The sequence below is a fragment of the Armigeres subalbatus genome, unplaced genomic scaffold (assembly GCF_024139115.2).
Source record: "Armigeres subalbatus isolate Guangzhou_Male unplaced genomic scaffold, GZ_Asu_2 Contig1132, whole genome shotgun sequence".
In the NCBI taxonomy this organism is placed as follows: domain Eukaryota; kingdom Metazoa; phylum Arthropoda; class Insecta; order Diptera; family Culicidae; genus Armigeres; species Armigeres subalbatus.
In genome coordinates, this window is record NW_026941883.1 from 36,048 (window position 1) to 62,945 (window position 26,898).

General features: G+C 42.8%; 2 protein-coding genes across 2 annotated transcripts; one reads left to right on the forward strand and one right to left on the reverse strand.

Annotated features, from left to right (window-relative positions):
* Positions 1–838: 838 nt before the first annotated feature.
* On the reverse strand, positions 839–3,574 carry LOC134202288 (uncharacterized). The gene has a single exon (XM_062677318.1). The coding sequence runs from the start codon at positions 3,572–3,574 to the stop codon at positions 839–841; it is 2,736 nt and encodes a 911-aa protein (XP_062533302.1).
* Positions 3,575–14,072: 10,498 nt separating this feature from the next.
* LOC134202289 (sodium-coupled monocarboxylate transporter 1-like) lies at positions 14,073–16,097 on the forward strand. Its single transcript, XM_062677319.1, has 4 exons — positions 14,073–14,421; positions 14,487–14,797; positions 14,854–15,611; positions 15,678–16,097. The coding sequence occupies exons 1-4, from the start codon at positions 14,087–14,089 to the stop codon at positions 16,086–16,088; spliced, it is 1,815 nt and encodes a 604-aa protein (XP_062533303.1). The 5' UTR covers positions 14,073–14,086; the 3' UTR covers positions 16,089–16,097.
* The last annotated feature ends 10,801 nt before the right edge of the window (positions 16,098–26,898 follow it).

Below are 26,898 nucleotides of genomic sequence, written 5' to 3' on the forward strand. Positions count from 1 at the left end.
AACGTTCGCCAACAGTCCCCCCAGGTACGATGGCCGCTATGCCAGCTTAATCCGTAACGCGCCGTACGTCTAGCACGGCTAACTTGGCTACCGGTCGCTCGTAGATGCCGCAGGTTGTCCTCACCGTCGCTGATCTAGGTTGGCCATCCCGCCCGGGATGAATGCAGATCACTCGGCCTTTTGGCCAACAGTTTCGGGGTAATCTAGGGTCGATAATTATCACCACATCGTCGTTTTCTATCGGCTTGGTGTCCGTAAACCACTTCGTGCGGCGAGTTATCTCAGGCAAATAGTCGCTGACCCATCTTTGCCAGAACCGGTTGGCCTGAAGTTGAGATAATCGCCAGCATTGGCGTAGCGCCGTACCACTATCATCCATAGTGCACAGCGGTTTCACTCCATTAGACGACCCAACCAAGAAGTGGTTGGGCGTTAAAGCTGGTGCTGAGTCGTCTTCTACGGGAACATGTGTCAGAGGTCGGGAGTTGATGGTGTTCTCCACTTCTGTTAACAGATTCCGCAGCACTTCATCCGTCAAGTTTCTTGTTCGGAGAATGGTCATCAAATTCTTTTTAACGCAGCCGATGAGGCGCTCCCAACTGCCGCCCATATGCGGCGAGGAAGGAGGAAGAAAATGCCAACTGGTTTCTGCATCCACAAACTCCTTCATTATTTCGTCATGATCGACAGTACCCTCCGCTGCGCTGTTTTGATTTCTCGGTTGGCCCCGACGAAATTTGTACCTCGATCGCTGTAAAAGGTTCTTGGCCTCTCCCTTCGCGAGATGAAGTTACGTAGTGCCATAACGCATGAATCGGTGGTCAGTGAATGGGCGACTTCAATATGAATGGCGCGGGTCGTAAGGCAAGTGGCCAGCATACCCCAACGCTTTTCTACTCGGCGACCGACGACAGTCTCGTATGGTCCGAAAAAATGCGAAGGCATGTAGTCGAGCTGCGGGTAGATCAGCCATGATTGGCACTTTTGGATCGACTCTGTCGTTCTTGCAGCGTTGGCAGTTAATTCGGACGTTGATGAAGGCTGTGCGCAGCTTCGGAATACTGTATTTCTGTCGAATTTCGTTGATTACGGTCTCGTGGTTCTGATGGTGTAATTTTTGGTGGAAATGTGCAATAATCAATTTGGTGGTTGGGTGGTCACGTGGAAGGATAATTGGATTTTTGGCGTCTTCAGTTGCGTAATCGCAGTTGGTGATGCGGCCTCGCATTCGTAAAACTCCATTCTGGTCCAGCCAAGGTGATTTTTGGTGCAGCGGGCTTGTTTTTGGTAACGGTGTTTTAAGCGGCAGCGTCGACTCATCTTGCGATCGTTGGAGAAGAGCGACTTCATCGGGATAACTTTCCAACTGCGCCTGGCGTAGTAGATATGATTCAGCCAAGTTTATTTCTGAGCTGGAAAGAGGGCAGCTTGTTATAGACTTCTTCAAGCGCTTCAATTTGCAATTATTGGAGAAACGTTGCACAAACGCAATGACTCGAACTAATCGACCCCAATTGGAGAAGTCGTTCACTTGTACGATGGGATCGGATGCGGTGAAGTGTGCCATTGCACTAGGACGGAGTTCGAGGTCGGTGGTTCCTGAGCCTTTCGACGTGCGTGGCCAATGGTCTTCGGCGAGATACAGAAATTGTGGGCCGTTGAACCATCTCGCTTGGGGCTTCAGATTTGGAAGTCCTTTCCATTTTGTTCCATCATCCGCAACGTTCAGATCGGTGGGAACGTATCTCCATTCGGCCATCTCCGTCAGCTCGAGAATTTCGCTAACCCGAAACGCTACGAATGGTGAGTAACGGCGGTGGTCAGATCTGATCCAGCACAGGGTATCTTGGGAATCAGACCAGAAAACTCGACGGGTAATGTGGATCGTGAGGGCTTCGGAGAGTGTTCGGGCAAGTCGAGAGCCGATCAGGGCCGCCTGAAGCTCTAGGCGAGGTATAGAGAGGAATTTCAATGGCGCGACTCGGGTTTTGGCGGCGACTATTTTGCACTCGACAACATCCTGATGGTTGAATCGTAAGTAGCAGGTAGCCGCGATACCGTTTTCACTTGCATCTACGAATGTGTGAAGCTGTATGTCTCTATAGTGGATGCTTGACTCGCTGATGTAGCACCGAGAAATGCTGATCTTTTCAATTGTAGGAAGGACTTTGAGCCAGGTTTGCCATCTTTCGAAAATGGTTTCATTGACTTGGTCATCCCAGCCGATGCCGGAACGCCAGACTTCCTGAAGCAGGATTTTCAAATACATTAGAAATTGGGCAATTAACCCAAGCGGATCGAACACGGACATAAGTACACGCAGCATTTGTCGTTTTGTTGGCCGGTGTTGGCCCTCCAGCAGCGCTCGGCCGTATCGGTCCCACCCAACCTTGTAGGTAAAGGTGTCTACGTCGGTGCACCACCACATACCAAGCACCTTCTCCGTGGCTAATTCCGGTGAAAGATCGAGGTTCTTTTCTTCAGTGTTGTTCTCCTCTAAGGCCTCAGCGACGCGTTTGGAGTTGCTGATCCAATTACGGATTTCAAAGCCACCAGCTGCGTGTACCTCTTTCACTTGCAATGCGAGTTCGACAGCTTCTTTCTCTGTTGCCACACTCACCAGCATGTCGTCAACGTAGTGCCGTTTCTGGATCACTTCAACCGCCGCTGGATAATCCCCCTTGAAGCGCTCGGCGTTTAGGTTTTTCACGAACTGGGCGCTGCTAGGGGAGCAGCAGGCCCCGAATGTCATCACCTGGAGAACGTTTACGGAGAGGGTCTCATCTTCATCATACCAGAGGAACCTCTGGCACTGCTGGTCTTCCGGACGCATGAGCACTTGCAGGAACATTTCGCGCACATCTCCAGTTAGAGCGACCCGGCCTTCACGGAATTGTACCAGTATGGTAAACAGCTCGCTGAGTTGATCCGGTCCTTTGAGTAGCGCGGAATTAAGGGATATTCCGTGGGCTACTGCAGCGGCATCCCACACCATACGGATCTTGCCTGGCTTATTGGCGTTCGTTACCGGAAATATAGGTAGATACCACGTCCGGGGGAAGTTTTTGGAACGTTCTTCATCGGTGACCTTCCTCGCATAGCCCTTTTTGACGAAATCGATTATCTTCTTGTTGAGGGCGTCCGCTAGTTGGAAGTCTTTATCCATTCTTTTCTTGAGACACTGCAGTCGTCGGAGGGCCATCGGAAAACTGTCCGGCAGCCGAACATTGTCGTAGCGCCACAACAAGCCAGTTTCGTAGCGTTTTCCCTTCAGCACTGTGCGGTCTTCGAGCAGATTCTGCGCCCGCTCTTCTTCTGCTGAGACGAGACGTTTCTTCGGCTGAACAACTCCCAGGCTGTCTACTGCGAAGTATTCCTTCATCATTTTATGTAGGTCCTCGTCCGAAGACGGGCCGCAGGCGCAGATGTGAAACACAGAGTGTACTAAATTGGTGGCGTTGTTGTGACTCCCTCCACCACAAATTGTCCAACCTAACCGCGTTTTAACAGCGATCGGCTCGTGCAGTGCACCCTCGCGGCTCTTTTTAACAAGGCTGAGGTGCTGATCCTTCATTCCGATGAGGATTCTTGACCGGACATCTTGGTGACCGGCAGACCATTAAGATGTTGGTACAGACAAGTCAGACAACTCTTCGAAACTTTAAGACTGAGTCGGAAGGAGTAATTCAGCAACTGTGCGTACCCCTTGCATGGTGTACATCTTGGAGTCGTGTTTTGAACCTATCTCAAGCTTGACATTCTTTGAGTCGTCCTCTCGACGCTTCGCTCCTCCAGTCCAAAGCAAGCATAGCGGGGCCGCATCTCCCTCAAGTTGTAGCTCATCCGCCAGTTCCTTGTCGAGCAAGGTGAGCTCGGACCCGTCGTCCAGGAAGGCGAATGTTTCAATTGATCGGTGTTTACCGTGCAGCACTACGGGTAGGTAGCGGAACAACACCTGACTAGTGGTAATCCGATGGGAATGGCATCCGTGCTCGCCCAAGTTCGGAGCTGGTATAGGTTCTTGACGCTGGATCGGCGATAATTTGCTTGTGTCGGTCGATAAAGTATTCAACGGCAGCGATGGTCATTATGCAGCAATTCGTGATGCTTCAACTCGCAGCCATTCTTCCCACACAATTTGGCTTGACATCCACCCTTATGTTGGCGTAGACACCGGCGACAGAGCCCTAGATCTCGAACCATCGCCCAGCGAGAATCGCGAGTGAAACGTGTGCATTTGGTGATCGATTTGCAGCTTCCTTTGCAAACTAGGCAGCTATCGTCTGCAGTTTTCGCGTTGGATAGCGCTGCGAAGCGATGGCCTTTCGATACTTCCTCGGTGTGAGCATTGACGAAGGAGTTGCTCTTCTTGGCTGTGCGTGAGTCGTTACGCAGAGTTTTGGATTCGAGTGTGGTGTTCGGAATGGTAACAGCGCTAGCAGCTTCTGCTAGAGAGTAGAGCCAGCTGCTGAAAGACGGTAAATTGACCGTAGGTAGCGATAATCGGTACTGCGCCCAATTTAACTTGATCGATGGTGGAAGCTTGTTGACGAGTTGGTGAAGGAAGGTCATATTGTAGAAGTATTCTTCCAATCCACATGCGTCGACGGTTGCGCAGAAGTTTTCAACGCTGACGGCAAAATCTACGATGGCTTCTAATTTGTCCTCCCTCAATGCGGGAAGGGAGTTGATTTTAGACATCATGGAATGGACGATCACCTCCGGTTGCCCAAATAACATTTTGAGCGTCGACATAACCCCGCTGACGTTCGATGGATGTAGCAGCCGGCTTTTGACTGCTTCATGCGCTCGACCCTTCAAGCTTCGCTGCAAGCGGACGATATTTTCCTCTTTGGTGAATCCACACAGAGCGGTGGTGCTATTGAAGGTAGATAGGAACAGAGGCCACTCTTCTGGATTTCCAGAAAAGGTTGGAAGATCCTTTGAAATAGCTTGTCGGGCGGCCAACCGCTGGCGAGAGATCGAATACGGTTCAGCTGCTTCCTCTTGATCTTGGTTGTAGAGTTGGTGGCCTCGCAACGTAGATGAATGAGGATGATTTTGCTGATGAACCGAATGCCGGTTCGAGACTGGGACAAATCGTTGATACTCTGGAACCGGTGGGTTACGTGAGAACCGATGCAACGGATCTTCTTCCGAGCTGTGGACGATGGTAGGTGCAGCCACTCTACCTGAATAAGGCAACTGTGCCATGGAAACCCGTCGCGAAGGTTCAACCCTTGGGATGGGTTGATACTGTTCCTGTAATGGAGCTTGACTTGTTGTGCCGAGAGCTAACTGTTGCATTCCGGCACTCAAAGCCGGTGGATCTACGTTGTAGCTCAGCATGGACTCCGGTGCTGGGAATGGATCAGGGGGATTAGGCTCTGGTAGCGATGAGCGAGTACTACCAATCCGTGCAACTGCTGGGTTCCATAGTTGCATTTTACCAGCGTGCATGGTCGGTTCGATCTGGCTCTCAACATTGGAGGCGATGGGCACACCGCGGGCCGCGTTCGTAGATGCGATCCAGTTCTGCGTTCTGCTCATTGATCCATTCTTAGACGAGCCATTTTCACTCATAGCTTGCTCCAACAGTTGATATTTCTGCTCCAGGAATGCCCTTTCCTTTTAGCTTCCTCCGCTGCGATTGCTCGTTGTCGCTCTGCTTCACACCGCTCGACGTTCCGCATGTCCTCCAGCATTTGAAGCTTTAGCTTAGCGAGAGCTTGTGAAGATCGACTTGAAGACACCGATGAGGCCTTGGTTCCGTTTCGAGACGGAGACACAATCCACTGCAGCGAAGTGACGAACGGTGCTTGATCTGCTCCCTTGGGTTGGTTTGACTCGTTGGCGGCAAGCGATAAACCTAGTTGACTAGCTGTTATCTCAGGTCGCTGCGGCTGATGTCGTTGCTGTGGATGCTGCTGGTTCGATTTGGACGATGGACCACCTCGTTGCTGAAGAAAAGCCGCAGTAGAACTGGTTTCCTGGACACCTTTCGCAGATTCGCATTTGGCACAACTCCAGGGAAAATTCTCTATCTGCTGCGTGACTCCTACACACTGGAAGTGATGCCATTTAGAACACACGTCGCATTGCACCATTTCGGCTGAATCCAGTCCACGACACACCTGGCATGTTCTTCCGGGATGAGACTCCTCCGGATCAGCCGTGACCACCACTTGCACACCACCATTTGCACCTAGATTTGCACTTTTTACCTCACCAACCACTCTTCCCGACCGTAGGGTTCGACTTGACATGACCGATTCGGATTTGACGCGAAATTCGTTTTCGTATATAAACGAAAATAATAAATTGTTGGAAATTGCCAACACGGGGAAGGTTTTCCAAAATAATAACCCCGGAATAAAACGACCGTTGCTGGGGTTTACGATAAGGGGATTATTATTTTCCTGGAATGCATAATTCACGTTTGATTAGTTGTTTTCCTTGTACACATTTTCAATTTAGCTACAATTTAGTTACTATCTAATTTGTCTCACTTACGTTTAGTCCCAATTTGTAGCGATATGACTTGTTGAACCGGTCTAATGTTAAGCAGGATAGAATCGCAAGATTTGCGCTATGTTTCCGTACTACAGTTCCCGTACTATGTATCCGTACTGTAATTATGTTAGCCGTAGTTATTTGCATGTAATTAGATAAGTTAATTTAACTGTTTACCACATAAGTTCAGATTTTGTTCACTATATAGGTTGTAGGTTACATATTATAGGGTAAGAATCTTCTAAACTGCAATTCCTTTAAGCACAATAGTATAAATATAAGTATTATAATTACACTACTTAGAAATAATCAATATTTCAATGATTCAACAGCTAAATGTTTACTTTGCAGGCACGCTTTCTCGCTTTTGTTCTAGCTCCTATATCATTTGGTCTATCTGATAACGTGATAACTCACCGCACACAGAAGCAAGGCGGCCGTTCAATCCATCTCATATACGTACATATTTTGTTGCGGCGGTTAGGTAAAGACACTGTGATTTATAGAGGCGCGCTGGCGAACGTTCGCCAACAGGAGGCTTCCGAGCCTCTTGAAAGGAGGCTTCCGAGCCTCTTGAAAGGAGGCCTTCGAGCCTCTTGAAAGGAGGCTTCCGAGCCTCTTGAAAGGAGGCTTCCGAGCCTCTTGAAGGGAGGCTTCTGAGCCTCTTGAAAGGAGGCTTCCGAGCCTCTTGAAAGGAGGCTTCCGAGCCTCTTGAAAGGAGGCTTCCGAGCCTCTTGAAAGGAGGCTTCCGAGCCTCATGAAAGGAGGCTTCCAAGCCTCTTGAAAGGAGGCTTCCGAGCCTCTTGAAAGGAGGCTTCCGAGCCTCTTGAAAGGAGGCTTCCGAGCCTCTTGAAAGGAGGCTTCCGAGCCTATAGAAAGGGGCTTCCGAGCCTCTCGAATGGAGGCTTCTGAGCCTCTTGAACGGAGGCTTCCGAACCTCTTGAAAGGATGCTTCCAAGCCTCTTGAAAGGATGCTTCCGAGCCTCTTGAAAGGAGGCTTCCGAGCCTCTTGAAAGGAGGCTTCCGAGCCTCTTGAAAGGAGGCTTCCGAGCCTCTTGAAAGGAGGCTTCCAAGCGTGGGCGTAGCCAGGACTTCGATTAGGGGAGGGGGGGTCAAATTGTGTAGGTCTTCTGAATCGTAGTTTTATAAAAACACATGAATATTAGTGCTTGGTACTTTTTCCTTCTAAGCTTCAAACACTTTGAAACCAAATCCACAACCAACAGTAAAGGCTGAATCTCAACAGCGCGTTGCGCGTCAGCGTTGAAGTCAGCGTTTTGTACTAAAACGTTATGCCAATAAACGTGACGCATTCACGCCCGGATTCTTCAGGAATGCCTCCAGCAATTTCTTCGGCAATGTCTTAAGGAATTCCACCATTAATTTCACCGGGAATTGACCGAAAATTCCACCATTATTTACTCCGAGAAATCCTCCACGAATTCTTTTATAAGTACTGCTGGGAATTCTTCAGATAATTCTTTCATGCTGTTTCTCATAAAAAAAATCTGAATGATTGCACCGTGGAATTCCTAAGAATATTCCTTGGAAATTCCGCGGAATTGCCAATAAACGTTCCTGAGAATTTCGCGAAAAATCTTCGAACTTCCTGTGTAAATTCCATAATTTCTTCCGTGAAAGTTTCGAATAATTTCTTGTGAAAATTTCAAAGAATTTCTCCAGGAATACAGAAATTATACCGAAAATAAAATCAACAATGGAATTTTTGGAGGAGTTCCTAGATTAATTCCCAAAGAAATCCAGAAAGAATTCCGGTGGAAACTTCAAGATTTCCACTGGACATCCTGCAGGAGTTTCTTCGAAAATTCCTCCGGGAATTCTTCCAGGAGTTCAACCGGCAGATCCTCCAAGAATTACTCCAGGATTTCCTCCGAGAATTATTCCGGTAGTTCTATCGGCAGTTCCTAGGGCAGGGCTCTCTGAAAATTCTTCCGGGAATTTCTCCAGAATTTCCTCCGGGAATTATACAGAAATTCCTCCAGAAGCTCCTCCGAGAATTCCTCTGGGAGCTCTTCAAGGAATTCTCCGGGAGATCCTCTGATGATGCTACATACCTGCTACATACCCCTACAAAGGTTTCAGCTAGATGAGATTTGTCTATAAGATGAATTCTCCAAGATTTTTTCCGAGAAGTCTTCTAGTAGATTCACTGGCAGTTCCTCCGGAGATTCATTTAAAAATTCTCCCGGAGTTTCTTTAGAAATTCCTTCGGGTGTTCCACCAGTAGCTCTTCCAGGAGATCATTCAGGCTTTTTCAGGAAATCATTTAGGCTTTCTTCAGAAAATTAGCTGGAATACCTCTCGAAGTTCTTCCGACAGTTTCTCTGGGAGTTCCTCCGGGAGGTCCTCTAGGAATTCTTCTAGGAGTTTCTCCTGAAATTCCTCCGGGAGTTCTTACGGGAGCTCCTCCGGCAGTTTTTATGAGCATTTCTCCGGGAGTTTCACCGGCAGTTCCTTTGAGAAGGAACTCCCGGAGTAATTTCCGGAGGAACTCCCAGAGGAATTTCTGTAGGAATTCCCAGAGAAAGTAGGGAGGAGAAAGAGGAATTTTCGGAAGAACCGCCAGAGGAACTTCTAGGTGAATTTATTGAAGAACTACAGGAAAAATTTCCGGAGGAAATCCTGGAGGAACTCTCGTAAGAACTTCTAGATGAATTCCAGGACAAACTCCTGGAAGAATTCTTAAAGGACCTCCTGGAGGAGCTCCCAGAGAAATTTTCCGAGGAACTCCTGAAGGAATTTGTAGATAAATTCCCAAAGAAAGCCTTAATAAACTCCTGAAAGAAAGTCAGAATGAATTTCCGGACGAACTACTAGTGGAACTCCCGGAGGAATTTTCAAAGGAGCAGCCGATGCAATACCCGGAGTTGAATTTCTAGAGGAACTTCCGAAATCCCATTTCCCTTGAAATTCCTGCCAAATATCCTCAAAGAACCCCCAGTGAAGTTCCTGGAGAAATTACTAGAGGGACTTTTGGAAAAACTCCTGAGGGAGCTCCCGGAGGAACTCCCACAAGCACTTCCAGAGGAATTCTCACAAGGTAGTACTGAAATAAATATTGGAGAATTTCATGAAGGAATTTCTGGAGAAATATCAGAAGGAGTTCCCGAAAAAATACCAGGAGGAATTAATGCAGAAATTACCAGATGAATTCCAGAAAGTATTCCCAGATGAATTGCTGTTCTATGTTTGTTCTGAAGAAATTCCTGGAAGAACTCTTGGAAGATATCCAGGAGGAACTCTAACATTAATTTCCGAATGAAATTCAGGAGTAAATTCCGAGTGAAGTCCAGAAAGAATTCTAGGACAATTTCGCGGAAAAAATCCCGGAGAAATTCCTGAAGGAAGAGAAGAATTTCCGGGGAAATACTTGGACGAATTCTTGGAGAAATTCCTAAAAAAATTCTAGAGGAATTCTTGAAGGATATTCTGAAATAATTGCGGAAAGAATTCCAAAATGTAATTCTAGAGGATTTTGCTATTGAATTTAGGAGGTATTCCCAAAAAAAATCCTGGAAGTTATCCAGGAGGAATTTAAGGAAAAGTTCTTGGAGGAATGACCGGAGCAGTTTCTTATAGATTAGCAGATGAAATTATGGAGCGAAATCGGAGGATTTCCGTAATAAATTACTGAAGAAACTTCTAGTGGAATTTTGGGAGGAAATTCCGTATGGAGGAACTCTAGAATGCATTTCTGAAGGGAATGTCGCATATTTTCCTGGAAGAATAGCCGAAGAAATGTCTAGAAGTAAACTTGAAGGGAAGAAAAGAAATCTTCAAGAAACTTCCACATGAATTTCCTAAAAAAAATTAGTTGGGGTTTTCTAGATAAGGAGAAATTACAATTACAGGAGAAGGATTTTCAAACGATTTTCAGAGGAATTTGTGGATAACTTTCCGGAGGAATTTAGAAGTTCCCAGGGGAGCTTCTAGAAGGATTTCTAGGAGAATTCTTGAGCCCGAAATGTTTCGAGTTGTTTTAAAATTTCATATAGTATGGATCCTGGATACCCTTATAAGTTTTTTGGGAGTCTTTTGAATTTCAAAAACCTATTTCTGAATATGATTGGATTGTAAAGTTCACATCTTTAAGCGAATTCATTTCAGTACCCGTTCAATCTTTCCACCATTTAGGCTACGCCCTTGCTTCCGAGCCTCTTGAAAGGAGGCTTCCGAGCTTCTTGAAAGGAGGCTTCCGAGCCTCTTGAAAGAAGGCTTCCTAGCCTTTTGAAAGAAGGCTTCCTAGCCTTTTGAAAGGAGGCTTCCGAGCCTCTTGAAAGGAGGCTTCCGAGCCTCTTGAAAGGAGGCTTCCGAGCCTCTTGAAAGGAGGCTTCCGAGCCTCTTGAAAGGAGGCTTCCGAGCCTCTTGAAAGGAGGCTTCCGAGCCTCTTGAAAGGAGGCTTCTGAGGCTCTTGAAAGGAGGCTTCCGAGCCTCTTGAAAGGAGGCTTCTGAGCCTCTTGAAAGGAGGCTTCTGAGGCCTCTTGAAAGGAGGCTTCCAGCCTCTTGAAAGGAGGCTTCTGAGCCTCTTGAAAGGAGGCTTCCGAGCCTCTTGAAAGGAGGCTTGAGCCTCTTGAAAGGAGGCTTCCGAGCCTCTTGAAAGGAGGCTTGAGCCTCTTGAAAGGAGGCTTCTGAGCTCTTGAAAGGAGGCTTCTGAGCCTCTTGAAAGGAGGCTTCTGAGCCTCTTGAAAGGAGGCTCTGAGCCTCTTGAAAGGAGGCTTCCTGAGCCTCTTGAAAGGAGGCTCTGAGCCTCTTGAAAGGAGGCTCTGAGCCTCTTGAAAGGAGGCTTGAGCCTCTTGAAAGGAGGCTTCTGAGCCTCTTGAAAGGAGGCTTGAGCCTCTTGAAAGGAGGCTTCTGAGCCTCTTGAAAGGAGGCTTCTGAGCCTCTTGAAAGGAGGCTTCTGAGCCTCTTGAAAGGAGGCTTCTGAGCCTCTTGAAAGGAGGCTCTGAGCCTCTTGAAAGGAGGCTTCCTGAGCCTCTTGAAAGGAGGCTTCTGAGCCTCTTGAAAGGAGGCTTCCTGAGCCTCTTGAAAGGAGGCTTCTGAGCCTCTTGAAAGGAGGCTCTGAGCCTCTTGAAAAGAGGGTTCCGAGCCTCTTGAAAGGATGCTTTCTAGCGTCTTGAAAGGTGGCTTCCGGGCCTCTTGAAATGATGCTTTCGAGTTTCTTGAAAGGAGGCTTCCGAGCCTCTTGAAAGGAGGCTTCCGAGCCTCTTGAAAGGAGGCTTCCGAGCCTCTTGAAAGGAGGCTTCCGATCCGAGCAAAGTCTGACATTAAATGAGGACAAATAGAAAAGATGTTTTTGTATCAACCCTACAAACATGTGCAGCTGATAGGTTACTTATTCTACCAAAAACAGCCTTTTGCAGGTTAAAAACTAGCTTATTCAGCATGAATTGTTTGTTGGTAGAAAAAAAATATAAGGGGCTGTCCATTAGACCTCTTCATGTTTTCAAAAAGTATCGAAAATTCAACCGGTCAGCCCAGAATCACAATTCTTATGCTAAAATAAGCCTCCTGTCAAATTTTCAGCTGATTCGGATAAAATTTCGAGGTGGCTCAAGTCAATTTAGTGTTTTAAAGCTATTTTCAATTTTGGAAAAAATCCAACAAGAGATATAAACGTCGAAAACTATCGCAACAACCTCTATACGGAAGCTTTTGGTGTGCTCTATAAGTCTTGTGAACATTGCTATTCGTTCCGTTCACGTTTTGTCCATGTAAAAGTGATTTTCAAGCTTTTAAGTGCATAAAAATACTGTTTCCCTTAAAAGTCGTTGTTCTACAAAATTCTTGAATTTATGACAAATGATTGCTAATTTATTATATTATTATTCCTCTTTTTCCCTGAAAATTTTAGTAATATAATTGTTGATGTGCGATTTACCGTTAAATTCTTAAAAATCAGAAGCTGAACATTTGTCACAAATTTGCACGTTAGGATTTCTTTGAACAAGTTGTTCGAACAAAACAAAAATCAAATCATATGATATTTGATGCTTACAACAAACGACTTCCATATTTTGTTAATTTCATCATACGTCTGCATGCTTTTAACATTGAGTGCATCGTAGTAACAAGTGAAATCGAAGCTTCTTTGTTTGAACAACTTGTTTGGAGAAATCTCAGCGTGCAAATTTATGACAAATGTTCAGCTTCTGATTTTTTAGAATTTAACGGTAAATCGCACATCGACAATTATATTACTAAAATTTCCAGGGAAAAAAGAGGAATAATAATATAATAAATTAGCAATCATTTGTCATAAATTCAAGAAATTTGTAGAACAACGACTTTTGGAGGAAGCAGTATTTATATGCACTTAAAAGCTTGAGAATCACTTTTACATGGACAAAACGTGAACGGAACGAATAGCAATGGTTACAAGACTTGTAGAGCACACCAAAAGCTTCCGTTAAGAGGTTGTTGCGATGATTTCCGGCGTTTATATCTCTCATAAGTTTTTCTTTCAAAATTGAAAATGGCCCGAATCGAGCCACCTCCAAATTTTATCCGAATCAGCTGAAAATTTGAGCGGAGACTTATTTTAGCATAAGAATTGTGATTCTGGGTTGACCAATTGAATTTTCGATACTTTTTGAAAACATGAAGAGGTCTACTGTCCATACACCACGTAGACAGGTTTTGGTCAGTTTTAGATACCCTCCTCTCTCAGCGTGTACAACTGCTCATATACATTTTCCAAAATGTGTATTTGTGTATGTGTAAAGGTGACATTCATCATACCCCCTCACCCTAAACTGTCCACGAGGTATGTGGACAGCCCCTCATTGGTTTCAAAATGTTGGTCTCTATGATTGATTACTTATATTGATTTAAGTTTGCTGTTGATTTTTAAATTATACAAACTGATTATTTATTTCATTATCTAGAACCAAAATCAAAATCAGTTTTGATCTCATCGACAGCAGCAATAGTTCGCAATTTGATGACACAGTAAGAGATTTTACTGCTGGAGATTTTGTTATTTTAACCGTTGAAACGAACAAAAGAATATCAAACTGAGTAATCAAAATCAGCGACTCCTCAACATCAAAACATGTTATTGATTTGATCTCAATATTTGCTCGGGGAGCCTGTTGAGAATTGAAAGAATGCTGCCGAGCCTGTTGAAAGGAGGTTTTGGAATTTCTCGCTTATAGGGAGGCTCAAGCCCTTTGCAACGAAACTACTGAGATTTTTAGAAAAGGTCTCCATGCCTCTGAAATGGGACCTTCCTAACCTTTTAGATTCAAGATTTTAGTCACTCGACGTTTTGTGTTTTTGATCTTTTGTGTCAGAGCCCCTCCATTACGCATTTCTGTCCGATGCTCTAGATGTAAGTTAAATAATGAATTAACAATGTAACAAATCTTCCAATAAAATAATTTACAATTTACGTTTTCAATTGCGCATAGTTCAGTTATGTTGTAATCAATGCATTTTTGAAATAATTGTCAGGGGTATCTAATGTCAGCAAGTAAAGACGAAGAATTATTTTATTTTATTTCTCCCATGATCCATCTACATTTACAGGATGGAGCAAACCAGCCGCCACGGTATGATCGGAGAATACGTCACATTCGTTGTATTCGTGGTCACAACGGTTTTGATCCCGTTGTGGGGTCGTTTTTTCGGCAGCAAGGAAAAAACTAAAGCCGAGTACGTGTTTGGAATGGGAACGATTTCAGTCGGAGCAATGATGCTGTCGATTGCGAGAGGAACCCTGGGCGTCCGGTCACTGATCGGTTACCCAAGCGAGCTGTTCTACCGAGGATCAGCCATGTGGGAAACTTTGTACGGCATGGTAACCGCCTATCCGATCGTTTGCTATGTATTCATTCCGGTGTACTTCAACTTGGGCATTACTTCGGTTTATCAGTATCTGGATTTGAGGTAAATTATTTTTGTTTTTTTTTTCATTTTTATATTTTAAACAAACGATCGTTCTTCTCCTGTAGATTCAACAGTCGCTTGGTTCGCTGCCTTGCGTCGGGGACATACGTTGTCCGTGCGCTGCTAAATCTGGGTGTCACTCTTTATACTCCAGCCGTTGCTTTGAACACAGTCGCTGGTGTCCCGCACTGGGCTTCACTGCTTTTAATCACGGTCATCACCATCTCGTTTATCCTCCTGGGAGGTCTCAAAGCAGCAATCACAGCGGATGTGATTCAAGGTATCACCATGATTGTGATAATGATTGCAATTATTGCACAGTCCATGTTTAGTGCCTGGAGTGTGGAGAAGATCCTCACCGTTCCAATTGAGCAAGGTAACAGAGGTTCAATATTAATTATAATTAAAACTAACCGGATTTGTTTTTCATAGATCGATTAACATTTTTCAACTTCACGGGGGATTTCACCGTTCGGGTGGACACCACATCGGCTTGGCTAGGACAGCTGTTCATGTCACTGAGCATATTTGGGTGTCAGCAGAGCTTTGTTCAGCGTTACCTCAGCATGGGTTCATTCCAGGAAATCCAACACACATTGATGATCAACATTCCAATCATCATTATCTTGTTCACGTTGGTTTGGACCGTTGGGATGGGGATTTTCTCGGTGTACGCGGAATGTGATCCCTTGATGGCGGGATTTATCAATAAAATTGATGAAATTGTTGGTTTTTTCGTACAGGATAAATTTAGTTATCTTCCGGGGTTCCTGGGGCTTTTCATGGGATCACTTCTGAATGGGGCTTTGACATTGAACGTGTCGAATATCAACGCAGCAGCGATCGTCACTTGGGAAGACTTCCTGGCTCCACTTCCATATTTCAAGGATACTCGCGACAAGAAACAACTTCACATGATCAGACTGATCGGTGCGGTGTATGGAGTAATTGTTTTGGGAATCGCTTTCAGCGTTGGATTTTTATCCGGTGTGATTGAGGGTAGTATGTTGATGACCTCGGCTACATCCGGTCCGTTGCTAGGAGTTTTCTTGTTGGCAATGTTAGTTCCAGTCGCTAATTGGAAAGGAGCTGCCAGCGGAATGATTATTTCTCACATGGTAACTCTGTGGATCACATTCGGTGGGTTGACGATCGATAAAGAGACGCCGTTGCTTCCTACGTCGGTTGAGGTTAGTCATGCATGGAAACATTTGAAAATTAAATATTAAAAACCCAATATCTTAACTTTTTTTCAGGGTTGCTCTAATGAATCTTTCTCCAATAGAATTGGTCAGTTATCCGATACGTGGTTTGCATCTTCTGTTGGTACAACGGATGGCTTCCAAGACGTTTTCAATCACAATGGCACCAATCAATCGCGACAATTTCCGGAAAATATATACGCCATATCCTACATGTATTACAGCTTAATTGGAACGTTCATTACCATGATGGTTGGTACCATGGTCAGTGTTCTAACCGATAATCCAGAAGAAGATGCCTATGATCAGCGGTTGCTCTTTTCGCCGGTTTACGAACTTAGTCGAGCTTGGCCAGGCGAAGAGCGGCATTATGTCTACAATCCAAAAATCAAAGCCAAATCTATTGAAAAATCAGGAACAGAGTTCAATGGAGCATATAGTGAGAAGCCTGAGAGGAAAGTTTAATGTTATTTATAAAAGTCGAAATAAAATTCTTTGAATATGCTTTATGGTTTTTCTTTCAGCCTTGGCAGTCTGTAAAAGCAGCAAAAACGAGTTTGCCTTTACATCCGACGGTTTCGGTTTTATATTAAACCTTTTTCAAGGAATCTAAAAAATATTTCAAATAATAACTTTTGTCGGTTCAGCACCCTAATTCTACTACTTACAGAGGCTCGCTTTTTTGTTAAAACATGGACATGTTCCATATACGTTCGTCTGGTTAATCAAAATGGCGCCCACCCCGGCTTTAAAGATAGTTTAGTTTTAGTCTTTTCTATTTTCAAGTTCGACAACCAACACTATGCACAAGTATTTGGAACGGCCATGGGAAACCCATTATCATCCCATGTAGCAGATTGGGTAATGGAAGCGCTACTGGATAATGTATCCCGTTCATTAAGAATTTCACTACCATTCCTAAAGAAATACGTGGACGATCTAGTTACAGCCATCCCTTTGGACCATTTACAACACATCTTGGATGTCTTCAACAGCTATGATGTCCACATCCAATTCACACACGAACTGGAAGTGGATAACAAATTACCCTTCCTGGACATGCTTCTGATTCGTCATAGCAACCAGCGAGTAACAACACAATGGTACCAAAAACCGATAGCCAGCGGTAGATTTCTAAACTACCATTCGTTCCACCCACTAAAACAAAAACTCAACATGGCCACTAACTTCGCTAAAAGAGTGAACTTACTCTCAACGGACTTAGACACTCATTCTAAGAATAAAATCGTTGACCATCACCTAAAACTGAACGGATACCCGCAGTCATTGAGAAGGAGGATCGCAAACCGCATGAATGAAAGAAACATACATGATACAGTCAGGACTCAATCGACCAATCATGCCACCGAGAGTCAACCAACTGAAGACAACCTGGAATATACCTACCGTTCCATCCCGTACATACCACACTTGTCAGACATGATCGACAAGGCATTCCGGCGAGAATACCCCAACATAAAACTCGCAAAATACAACTGCAGAACCGTAGGTAATCTGTTCTCCAAGGTGAAAGACCCTGTTCCACTAGAAAACCAATCCAATGTCGTCTATTACATACCATGTGATAACTGTCCAGCATGCTACATAGGTTTGACAACAAACCGACTAAAAACAAGAATGAGCGGACACAAAACATACTACAACACTATGGACAGATTAGTAAAACAAGGCCTAAACAAAAACGATCCAGAAATAGTACTATTAGGAGAAAAAACGGCACTAATGAAACACAGTATCACTGAAGATCACCGCTTCGATCTAAACAAAGTCAAAATATTAGATAGAGCTAACACAACACAAACACTACAATTTCTGGAAATGTGTCACATAACAAACCACAAGAACACTGTAAACAAACGAACAGACACAGATGGTCTCCATGTAATCTATGCTGGCATTCTCCAAGAGATGGGTAAAATCCAAAAAACAAGAAATGAATGTGAAACAGAAATCAACCAAATTGTAAACAACACAACAACACTTACAAACAACACATGCTAACACAACCACCACCATAAAAATTACAACTACTAGAATTGCTAATGACCACAAAGTTTCCACACAAACATTGATGTTACGCAGAAACACGTAGGTGTCGAGAAGAAAGTGTAGGCGATACAACAAAAACATAAAAATACCGATAGCAAAAATCGAGATAAAATTACAGTTCAGTGGCGATCACAGTGACCCCAAAATTATCGACACAGCAGCAGTGAGTAGACTAGTAGGAGATAGCAATTTTTCATAGAAAAGACTAAAACTAAACTATCTTTAAAGCCGGGGTGGGCGCCATTTTGATTAACCAGACGAACGTATATGGAACATGTCCATGTTTTAACAAAAAAGCGAGCCTCTGTAAGTAGTAGAATTAGGGTGCTGAACCGACAAAAGTTATTATTTGAAATATTTTTTAGATTCCTTGAAAAAGGTTTAATATAAAACCGAAACCGTCGGATGTAAAGGCAAACTCGTTTTTGCTGCTTTTACAGACTGCCAAGGCTGAAAGAAAAACCATAAAGCTAGATATCATACAGTCGTTAAGCAAGTACAGTATAATCTTTGAATATGAATAAACAGTTGGTGGAAAGAATTTATATCAATTCTGGTAACGTTTATTTCAGTATCTTATTAAGACAGAGTGTACTACATTCAGAAAATATTTTATTGACTTTCTCAGACGTGTACTGAAACCTTTTAAATTGAAAACTGTTCTTTAATGTCATTGCTTCTCCTCAAATCACTTCATCACTAGTTTATTTGCAACTCAAGTTCATGCCTCCCGCATCACCTCACCCAAAACCTTAACAAACCATCAATTCAAATGCACGGTGCTTGAAAAGCCATTGAAAAATTCTCCCCGAGGGGGTGACCCAATTTTTCGATCCAAAGAAAACAGAGAAAATTCACTCTTATTAAATGAGAAAAGTGCTCAGCTACAGTAGAAAACCTTGTAATAACAGATCCACTTAGCTACCCATTAAAATGCAACAAACTCATTTCCATCATTCCTCCTGAGTCCGCCATTCCTTCGCCACCTCCATCTTCTGGTCCACTTCCACGTCTGATCTATACCTGGCAGCGCTAGAAGTTGGCAGAGTACCTCTTCTGTGCCATTACATCATTCAATTCAGGCGGACTGAATCAACATACCAACCTGTTCGTTCCGTTCCATTCTAACCAATTGGGAAAACAAAATCCCGCTCGCGTGCACCACCACCTCCGTGCACCGGTCCGGGTTCTGAAGCCAGCGACGACGTAATGCACATTGAAGGATTCACAGATGATATTTTTCAAATTAAGAACCAACCGGGGACGAGATGGTTCATTTCTTTTCATCAGAGCATGATGAATAGCCAACAGTCATAGGTTGTGTGTTTTGCCTGTGCGAAAGGTACAGCAATTTGGATACCTGGACACGGTCGAATGGCGGATGATGTTAATGCATGGACCGCATACCTACTTTCAATTTGCGTGTGAATAGTTTCGGTTGTGGCCACTTACAGAATTTGGTTGGCAATGATGGAGAAAGAACGTTTTCTCTATTTCGTTTAATTAGTTTAGGTTGTCATAAACGACTGAAAGTATATCTGCCCGGCCGAAGCAGGTTATGCCATGATAGTTTCCGTCTTAGTCAGGCGTAGGCGCAGCACATTAAATTTTCGCGGATGTTTAGGTTTCTCTGTTTCATGATTATTAGTCACATATGAGCGTGGTACTGTTCACCCACTTGCGTAGCCATCGACATGTATGAAACATTTTTACAGAAGGGTTTAAAGGATAAAATTTAATGATGTATTCTTGACACCAGGAATTGGAATTTTGGCTATAATCTAACGAAAAAATTGGATGTCTCACCGAATATTCTGGTCAGAAAAATCGATTATATCAAAATCGCCCGAATGACAGAAACCCGAATTCTATTCGCCCGAATGACAAACGCCCGAATGTAACACATGCCCGAATACCATGTGCCCGAAAAGACCAAACGCCCGAAAAGACCATTTGCCCGAATGGACCACACGCTCGAATTGGTAATACAACCGAACATATTTTTTTTAGAAGAACAATTTGAATAAAAAAAATAATAGGGGAAATAACGGCTTCGGCGGGTTTTGTTCTATTATTGTCAGGGGGGTTTTTGTTGACCAAATTTTATGAAATTTGGCCTCAATATTTTTTGATATGCAAAGAGTGTTTAGGACAAATTTGAGCATAAATAGTTATTTATTTATTTATTTATTTAATTATTTATTTAATTATAATTATCTGACAGCTTAGTTTTAATGAATGAAACTAAAACTAACGGTTACAGTAATAGTGACCTCTTCACCCTATTTTTAAAACGTTCGGGTGCTTCGCAAAAGTCAAAAAGCTCCTCAACCATTGTAAATGTCCTGATCATTGCAGAGACTGGTTCGTTGTGCCCAAAGAACGTACGATGAAATCGATCCTGCAGTAGTGATCGTTGTCGAAGAGGTCGTTGAATGGCACGAATATCTAGTAGTAGTCTAGCCACGAATGTCGCTTGCTGCAGCTTTCGCCTTCTTTCGAGGGTGTCCATATTGAGCAATTTGCACCGAGCAGGATATGGAGGAAGATTAAGTGGATCACGCCATGGTAAATGACGCAGGGCCATTCGAATAAACCTCCGTTGGACACGTTCAATTCTCAAGTTCCATACAACGTCATTCGGAGTCCAGACAATAGAAGCGGTATCCACGATAGGTCGCACCAGCGCACAGTACAAGGACTTCAAGCAGTGTGGATCAGTAAAGTCCTTTGCAATTTTTGATATGAAACCCAGCTGGCGGTTTGCCTTGGCAATTATCGACGTATAATGGGCGTTGAACGTCACACGCATACCAGGAATGACAATATTATGAAACTGGGATGAACCTCCGATCTGTTTTCACAGGGTTTTATTTCTAATCATCCCCTTCCAGGAAATCATGCGATCGAAATATTCTATCGGTGAAATTTTAAGAAAATTAGGTTTTAAGATTTCACAGGGGTTGACATAAAGGTTTATATACGAAGAAAATTGTCGAAACTCAAATTAGCAAAACTTTTCGTAAAATAATTCACTTTTGATAAAAATGAAACCATTTTCATATCAGTCTGAAGATATCGTAGATGTTCCGGAATTCCGAGGTATGTGGTATGGTATGCATTTATTTACTGATGCTTTTCATTATTTGAGACGTGAGCTTTGAATATTGTTCATGCTTTCTCCAGGACTAGACCAGCACTAGACCAATGCAAGGAATTCTCAGATATATGGCCGTTTTGTGGAATTGATTATGGGAATGTGAACAACAATAGAAAGACGATGACTGTTGCGATTTTCAGGTGGACTGGTTTCCTTGTAATATGGTGTTGGGTATCATACTATTATATTTTTGATTTTGTTTCATTTTTTTGTGGCTTTATTTTTGTGATTTCTTATAAAGTTATAAGTTCATCACCTAAATTTTGTTTAAGACGATGACTGAGTGAACGTTTTCTAGACCGTGAGATACAATGGCCACTCTGCACCAGGTTTTCGGTGGTTGGGAGTCGTGACAATTAGTTCAGGGAATATAACCAAATTGCTAACGAACGAAATCATATTTAAAATGGGTATCACACTTTATAGTTATGTGAAGCGATGACTATAGAGACATTTTCAAGATAATAATTATAGCTGACTACCCAATAGTTGATTCCAGATTCGCCAAGAATGCCATTTTTTGTTTTTAGAACACAAGCATTCACAGCAGAAATTCGTCTGTCTACTGTAACAAATCCTTTTTATGGCCGTTGCTCATTACAATTGTTTAATTTGGTAAGCAAATTTGGCAATTACTGATTCCACTTTTCTATGGTACCCGGAAACTGATAACGATTAGTCAGTGAGTCTTACAGTCCTGGAAAATTAAATAAAAATCAGAACAGGAGGTACTAACATACATATATCATAACTTGATATTAATAAATGATACTCGTCATAGATATGTAACAATTACTGTAACACGACCTTATTAGATTGTATGAAAGTTGCTGTGACAAAATCGGTCTAAACTGTGTCGATATGCCCAGTTCTTAAACAGGTTTTGGTAGATTCTTGTACAGAATTGTTAGAAAATCTAACATCCTCCGGTTGGGTGTACAATTCGGCACCAACATTTCAAAAGTGCGTAATTGCTTCTGTAAACAAAAGCTTCTCACGACGCTGGTGGGTTAATTTGAGCCTACCCACGCAATCCAATATCACTGATGGAAGCATCGAATTCTCTTCTTTCATTTAATGGTGCTGGATTGCACGGGTGAGCACAAATAAGCCCACCAGAGACGTGAGATGATTTGTTAACAAAAGCAGTTTCGCCCTTTTGAAATATTAATTCCATTTATTCAATTCATGGCAAATTTTTTGGTCTGCCAATTATTAAAATGCGAAAAAAATATAAAAACCCAAATTAATCCACATAGCGGTGATGATGCCTTTCCCGTGCATTTGAAAAGGTTAAAAAGTAGACAAGAAAAGTCCAGAATATCACTGATCCTTATTTATGCATTCGTTTATACTCATTTAAAAATTTCACGTCGAACGCAATTTGTTTCGAGTAAATCGGATGAGTATAGATGCCAAAAAAGTTATTTTTCTATACACGTTTTTAAATTAGTATTTTGGATATAACCTTCGAGCCTATAGTTTTACCTGGCCAATTTCTATAGGAAACAATGGGAGTATGGAATACAATTCGTTTAAAGCCAATCGAATAAGAGTGAATTATTTAATGGAAAATTATGCTTTGTTGTTTCCTATATCAACTTTTATATCTAACCCCTGTGAAATCTTAAAATATAATTTTCCTAAAATTTCACCGATAGAATATTTTGATCGCATGATTTCCCGAAAGAGGATAATTAGTACTAGAACCCTGTGAAAACAGATCGGAGGTTCATCTTAGTTTCATAATATTGTCATTCCTGGCATGCGTGCGTCAGTTTTGGATCCAACACAACTCCAAGGTCAGTAACCTCCGTAACTCTTTGAAGTGTGGTTCCATCAATACGGTAATCAAACAATAATGGGTGTTTTGAACGATGGAAGGTCATAACAGAGCACTTTGGAACACTGACAGTCAATTTGTTCTGATAGCACCAGGTAATAAACATATTCAACAAACTTTGCAGAGGATGACAGTCATCAACTGATCGTACTATTAGATATATTTCAGGTCGTTGAAGTAGAGTATAAACAGCAGAGGTCCCAAGTTGCTTCCTTGTGGCACGCCAGATAAGTTGCAGAAAGGGGACGAAACGCACGAGTCAATTTTCACACGGAGTGTTCTGTCAGTTAGGTAAGAATAAGAACCAAGCCACGAAGTGAGTTTGGTCGTTGCTCCGAGGCGCGATAGTTTGGACAACATGAAGTTGTGGTCGATCTTGTCGAAAGCAGCCTTCAAATCGGTGTAGATAACATCTACTTGAGCCTTATTCTCCATAGCACTAACACAAGTGTGAGTGAAGTTGAGCAGGTTTGTAGTGACTGATCTACCCGGCAAAAAACCATGCTGATCGGTAGAGATGTAGTTCTTCGATTGGCTAAGAATAACATCACTAATAATTATTTCGAATAACTTTGATGCTGCAGACAAGTTGGTTATTCCTCGATAGTTCTTGACATCCTTTCTATCACCATTTTTGTATACCGGAAACATATAGGATTGTTTCCAAATGTCCGGAAAAATGCCGTCGTCCAGTGATCGATTAAAAATGGAGGAAAGCGGCTCAGCAAAAACAGCTGCACAACGGCAGAACACAACAGATGGGATGCCATCGTGACCAAAGGAGAAGGAGCTTTTCAACTTTTTGGCAGCAGCGATAATCATTCCAGGAGTTACCACGAATGTTGCCAAATTAAGAAGATCCAGAGGTACATTTAATGATGCAGATTCAGCTTCGGCGTTTGTTGCTTGCACTGGCTCGAACACTGATGCAAAGAATTTGGCGAACATTTCACATCGTTCCACATGTGTATTTGCTTCGTCGTTATCGTACATCACATTACTTGGTATGGACGAATTTTTACTTTTGTTATTGACAAATTTCCAAAAATATTTCGGATTACGCCTAAGACTGGGTTGTACCCTCATAACATGTGCCTTATACAGAGTTGAATTCAAACGACGGTATGCATTACTGGCGCGCTGGAAGTTGATTTTGCTCTCAGCAAACTGTTTTGCACGATGCTTCCGTTGACTGGCATTTTTAACACGTTTTAGGTTCCGAAGAAAAGGTGTACTCCAGACGGGCGAAAGTGGACGACGTTTTGGAGGTACGTTTAGTTGTAGCCATTGTTGAACGATATTACAGAAACTGTCCGCCATATCATTGACATCTTGGCAATCATTCAGGTAGCCCCAATCAAAGGTACGGACATAATCAGATAACGCGTCATAGTCGATCTTATTGCAATCGGGAATCGGTTCGTAATCCACATGATGGATGTCGTCAGAGCGGAAATTACGTTGAATAGGAAAGATCATTTCTAACGGAGGGTGATGCAAGTCGATAGGCAATAGTGGAACGGCTGCTGTGTTGATGTTGGGCTTAAAACTGTTCGAGCAGAAGACTAGATCCAAAATACGATCATGCTGATTACGATGCCAGTTTTCTTTGGTCAAGTTTAAGAAGTTCATTCCATCAATTAGAGCCGCACTAGATGAAGGAATAGATATGTTTCCAGTAAGCACTACGTTGCGTTGCCGTCCGTACGACGTGTCCATTGAAGCCGGGGTTGGTTGTAATCACCGCAGATTAAGATCCTGTCATCATAAGAATCGTTTTCACACAGCTCACGAACGAAAGCCACATGTTCGTCTAATAAAGCCGCATCGTTACTGCAGTCAGGCGGGATGTAAACAGCTCCAATCAGCACATGATGACTATCAATTGTCGCATCCACGAACACCTGTTCCAATCTTTCGCCGCAATGCGTGCTGGAGCGCACACTTGGATGACGCTGATGAACCGCAACCAGCACACCGCCAAAACTAGTTTTTTTTTGCTATTCAAGTTGCTGCGATCGCAACGGAAATACATTATAAGATGGCCCAAAAATTTGTGAAGAATCGATGGAGTCGCTCAATCCGGTCTCGGTCAGGATAATAACGTCGTAGTTGCTGTCGACAACAGCCAGAAACAGGTCATCAATTTTAGTACGAACACCTCGAACATTTTGGTAGAAGAACACGCAGTCATCGATAGGGGCGTCCGCCTGCAATATAGGGCGATTGAGTGCCTGAGAATACAAAGCTGATGTTAAATACTCGCCTGTGATGAGAGCCCGGGGGCTCCCACCATCCGCATCAGAACGCTTTATATCGGTGTACGGTTGCTGTCCACAGGATTGAAAGTTGGACGACGGGAGTTTTTTGATTGGTCCACAAACTCCCTGAATACTAGTCCATACAGCCAAGTCGGTGCCTGTAATGCCAGAAAAGCTAGAAAAGCATCCTGACAATAATAGAACACAACCTGCCGAAGTTAATTAAAAAATATATTTTGCGTTTGGGTTTGCTCGAAATAAGGAACAAAAGTATATGGATCTGGGACAAAAGGTCGAGGGTACGAAAAAATAATCTATCCTATGATCACCTTGATGAAAATTATGATTTGACTAAATAACTCTAAAGAACAGCCTACGTTTTAAAGAAGGCTAAATTGCTAAATTTAAAATAATGCAATTGTAACACTAAAAATGCCAATAATGATAAAAATGAACAAATCGCAAATAACACCCAATGTTTGAAAAAAGAAAAAAATCTAGAATTATTTATTACCAGGTGAAACACAAACCTGCACATTAATATGCAAAACTCGAAGGAACAACCCATAGTTGAAAGAATGAAAATCTAGAATAAAACCTTCAACTTTAACCGATTCAATACAGATGGGTCATATATGACCCAAGACGATGATAGAGCCTTGCTTTCTTCAGAAAAAAATGTTCAAAATCTACCTGCCCAGGTCAGGTTGTGGTCACTAGGATGATCTAGAGCATCCAAACTATCCTTAAGTTCTAATTTTGATGTTCTAAGGAATCAACACCATTTTTTACCACATTCTGATTAAATAATTGAAATTGAAATGCCGACAGTTCAGCGGTATAACAGATCTTTTCTAATATCTACGATACTCCAAACAGTTCTTAAACTCAGATCTTAATATTCAAATCGGTCAACAAAAAGATCTACGATGTCCCCACTAGTTTTATGAGGTGGAATAGCTCCGTGATACCTCGTAACACCATTACATACACACCCTAGAGTTCGTTCGACATCTACGACACTCCAAACTATCCTTGAGCTTAGATCTTAATATTAAAATCAACATGTCAACATGAAGATCTTCAATGTCCCCACTAGTTTTATGAGTTGGAATTGTTCCACGGGATTTCGTTACACCATTATAGACACATCACAGAACTCGTTTGACATCTACGACACTCCAAACTGTCTTTGACCGCAGATCCTAATATTCAAAACGATCAACATGAAGATCTTCGATGTCTGAACTATTTTTATGAGATGGAATAGCTCCACGGAACTTCGGTACACAATTAGAGATACACCGCAGAATTCGTTGAACATGTACGACACTCCAAACTGTCCTTGAGCTCAGATCCTTATTTTCAAATCGATCAACAAGAAGATCTTTGATGTTCCCCTATTCTTATGAGTTGGAATAGCTTCATGAGACTTCATTACACCATTATAAATACATAACAGAATTCGTTGAACATCTATTATTATACTCCAAACTGTCCATGAGTACCGATCTTAATATTCAAATCGATCAACATGAAGATCTACGTCATCGCATCTATTTTTATGAGTTGGAATAGCTCAACGGGACTTCGTTACACTTTTATATACACAGAATTCTATTGTTGAACATGTACGACACTCCAAAATGTTCATAAGTTCAATTCTTTATAATCAAATCGATCAACAAGAAGATGAACGATGGTCTAGAATGAATTTACCGCCAAAAAATTGTATGGTAAAGGACATCTAGGGAAAATCGATATAGTACGTCATGCGGAACAATTATCACTTTCAACACCCCTTTACCCTTTGCCACTTACTTTTTGTAATGAACCTCCATTTTTTTAATTATTCGTCACGCTGCCCAGACCCTCCCGTCCCAGTAAGTCCCAGTAAGGATGTGACGCACTTTGTGAATAACCACCTTACACAAATTTCAT

Bases quoted from the DNA above. Each gene is read 5' to 3' on its own strand.
- LOC134202288 (XM_062677318.1), bottom strand. From the start codon at position 3,574: ATGAAGGATCAGCACCTCAGCCTTGTTAAAAAGAGCCGCGAGGGTGCA.
- LOC134202289 (XM_062677319.1), top strand. From the start codon at position 14,087: ATGATCGGAGAATACGTCACATTCGTTGTATTCGTGGTCACAACGGTT. The intron at 14,798-14,853 runs GTAACAGAGGTT...TGTTTTTCATAG, and splicing joins CACCGTTCCAATTGAGCAAG to ATCGATTAACATTTTTCAAC. The intron at 15,612-15,677 runs GTTAGTCATGCA...ACTTTTTTTCAG, and splicing joins TGCTTCCTACGTCGGTTGAG to GGTTGCTCTAATGAATCTTT.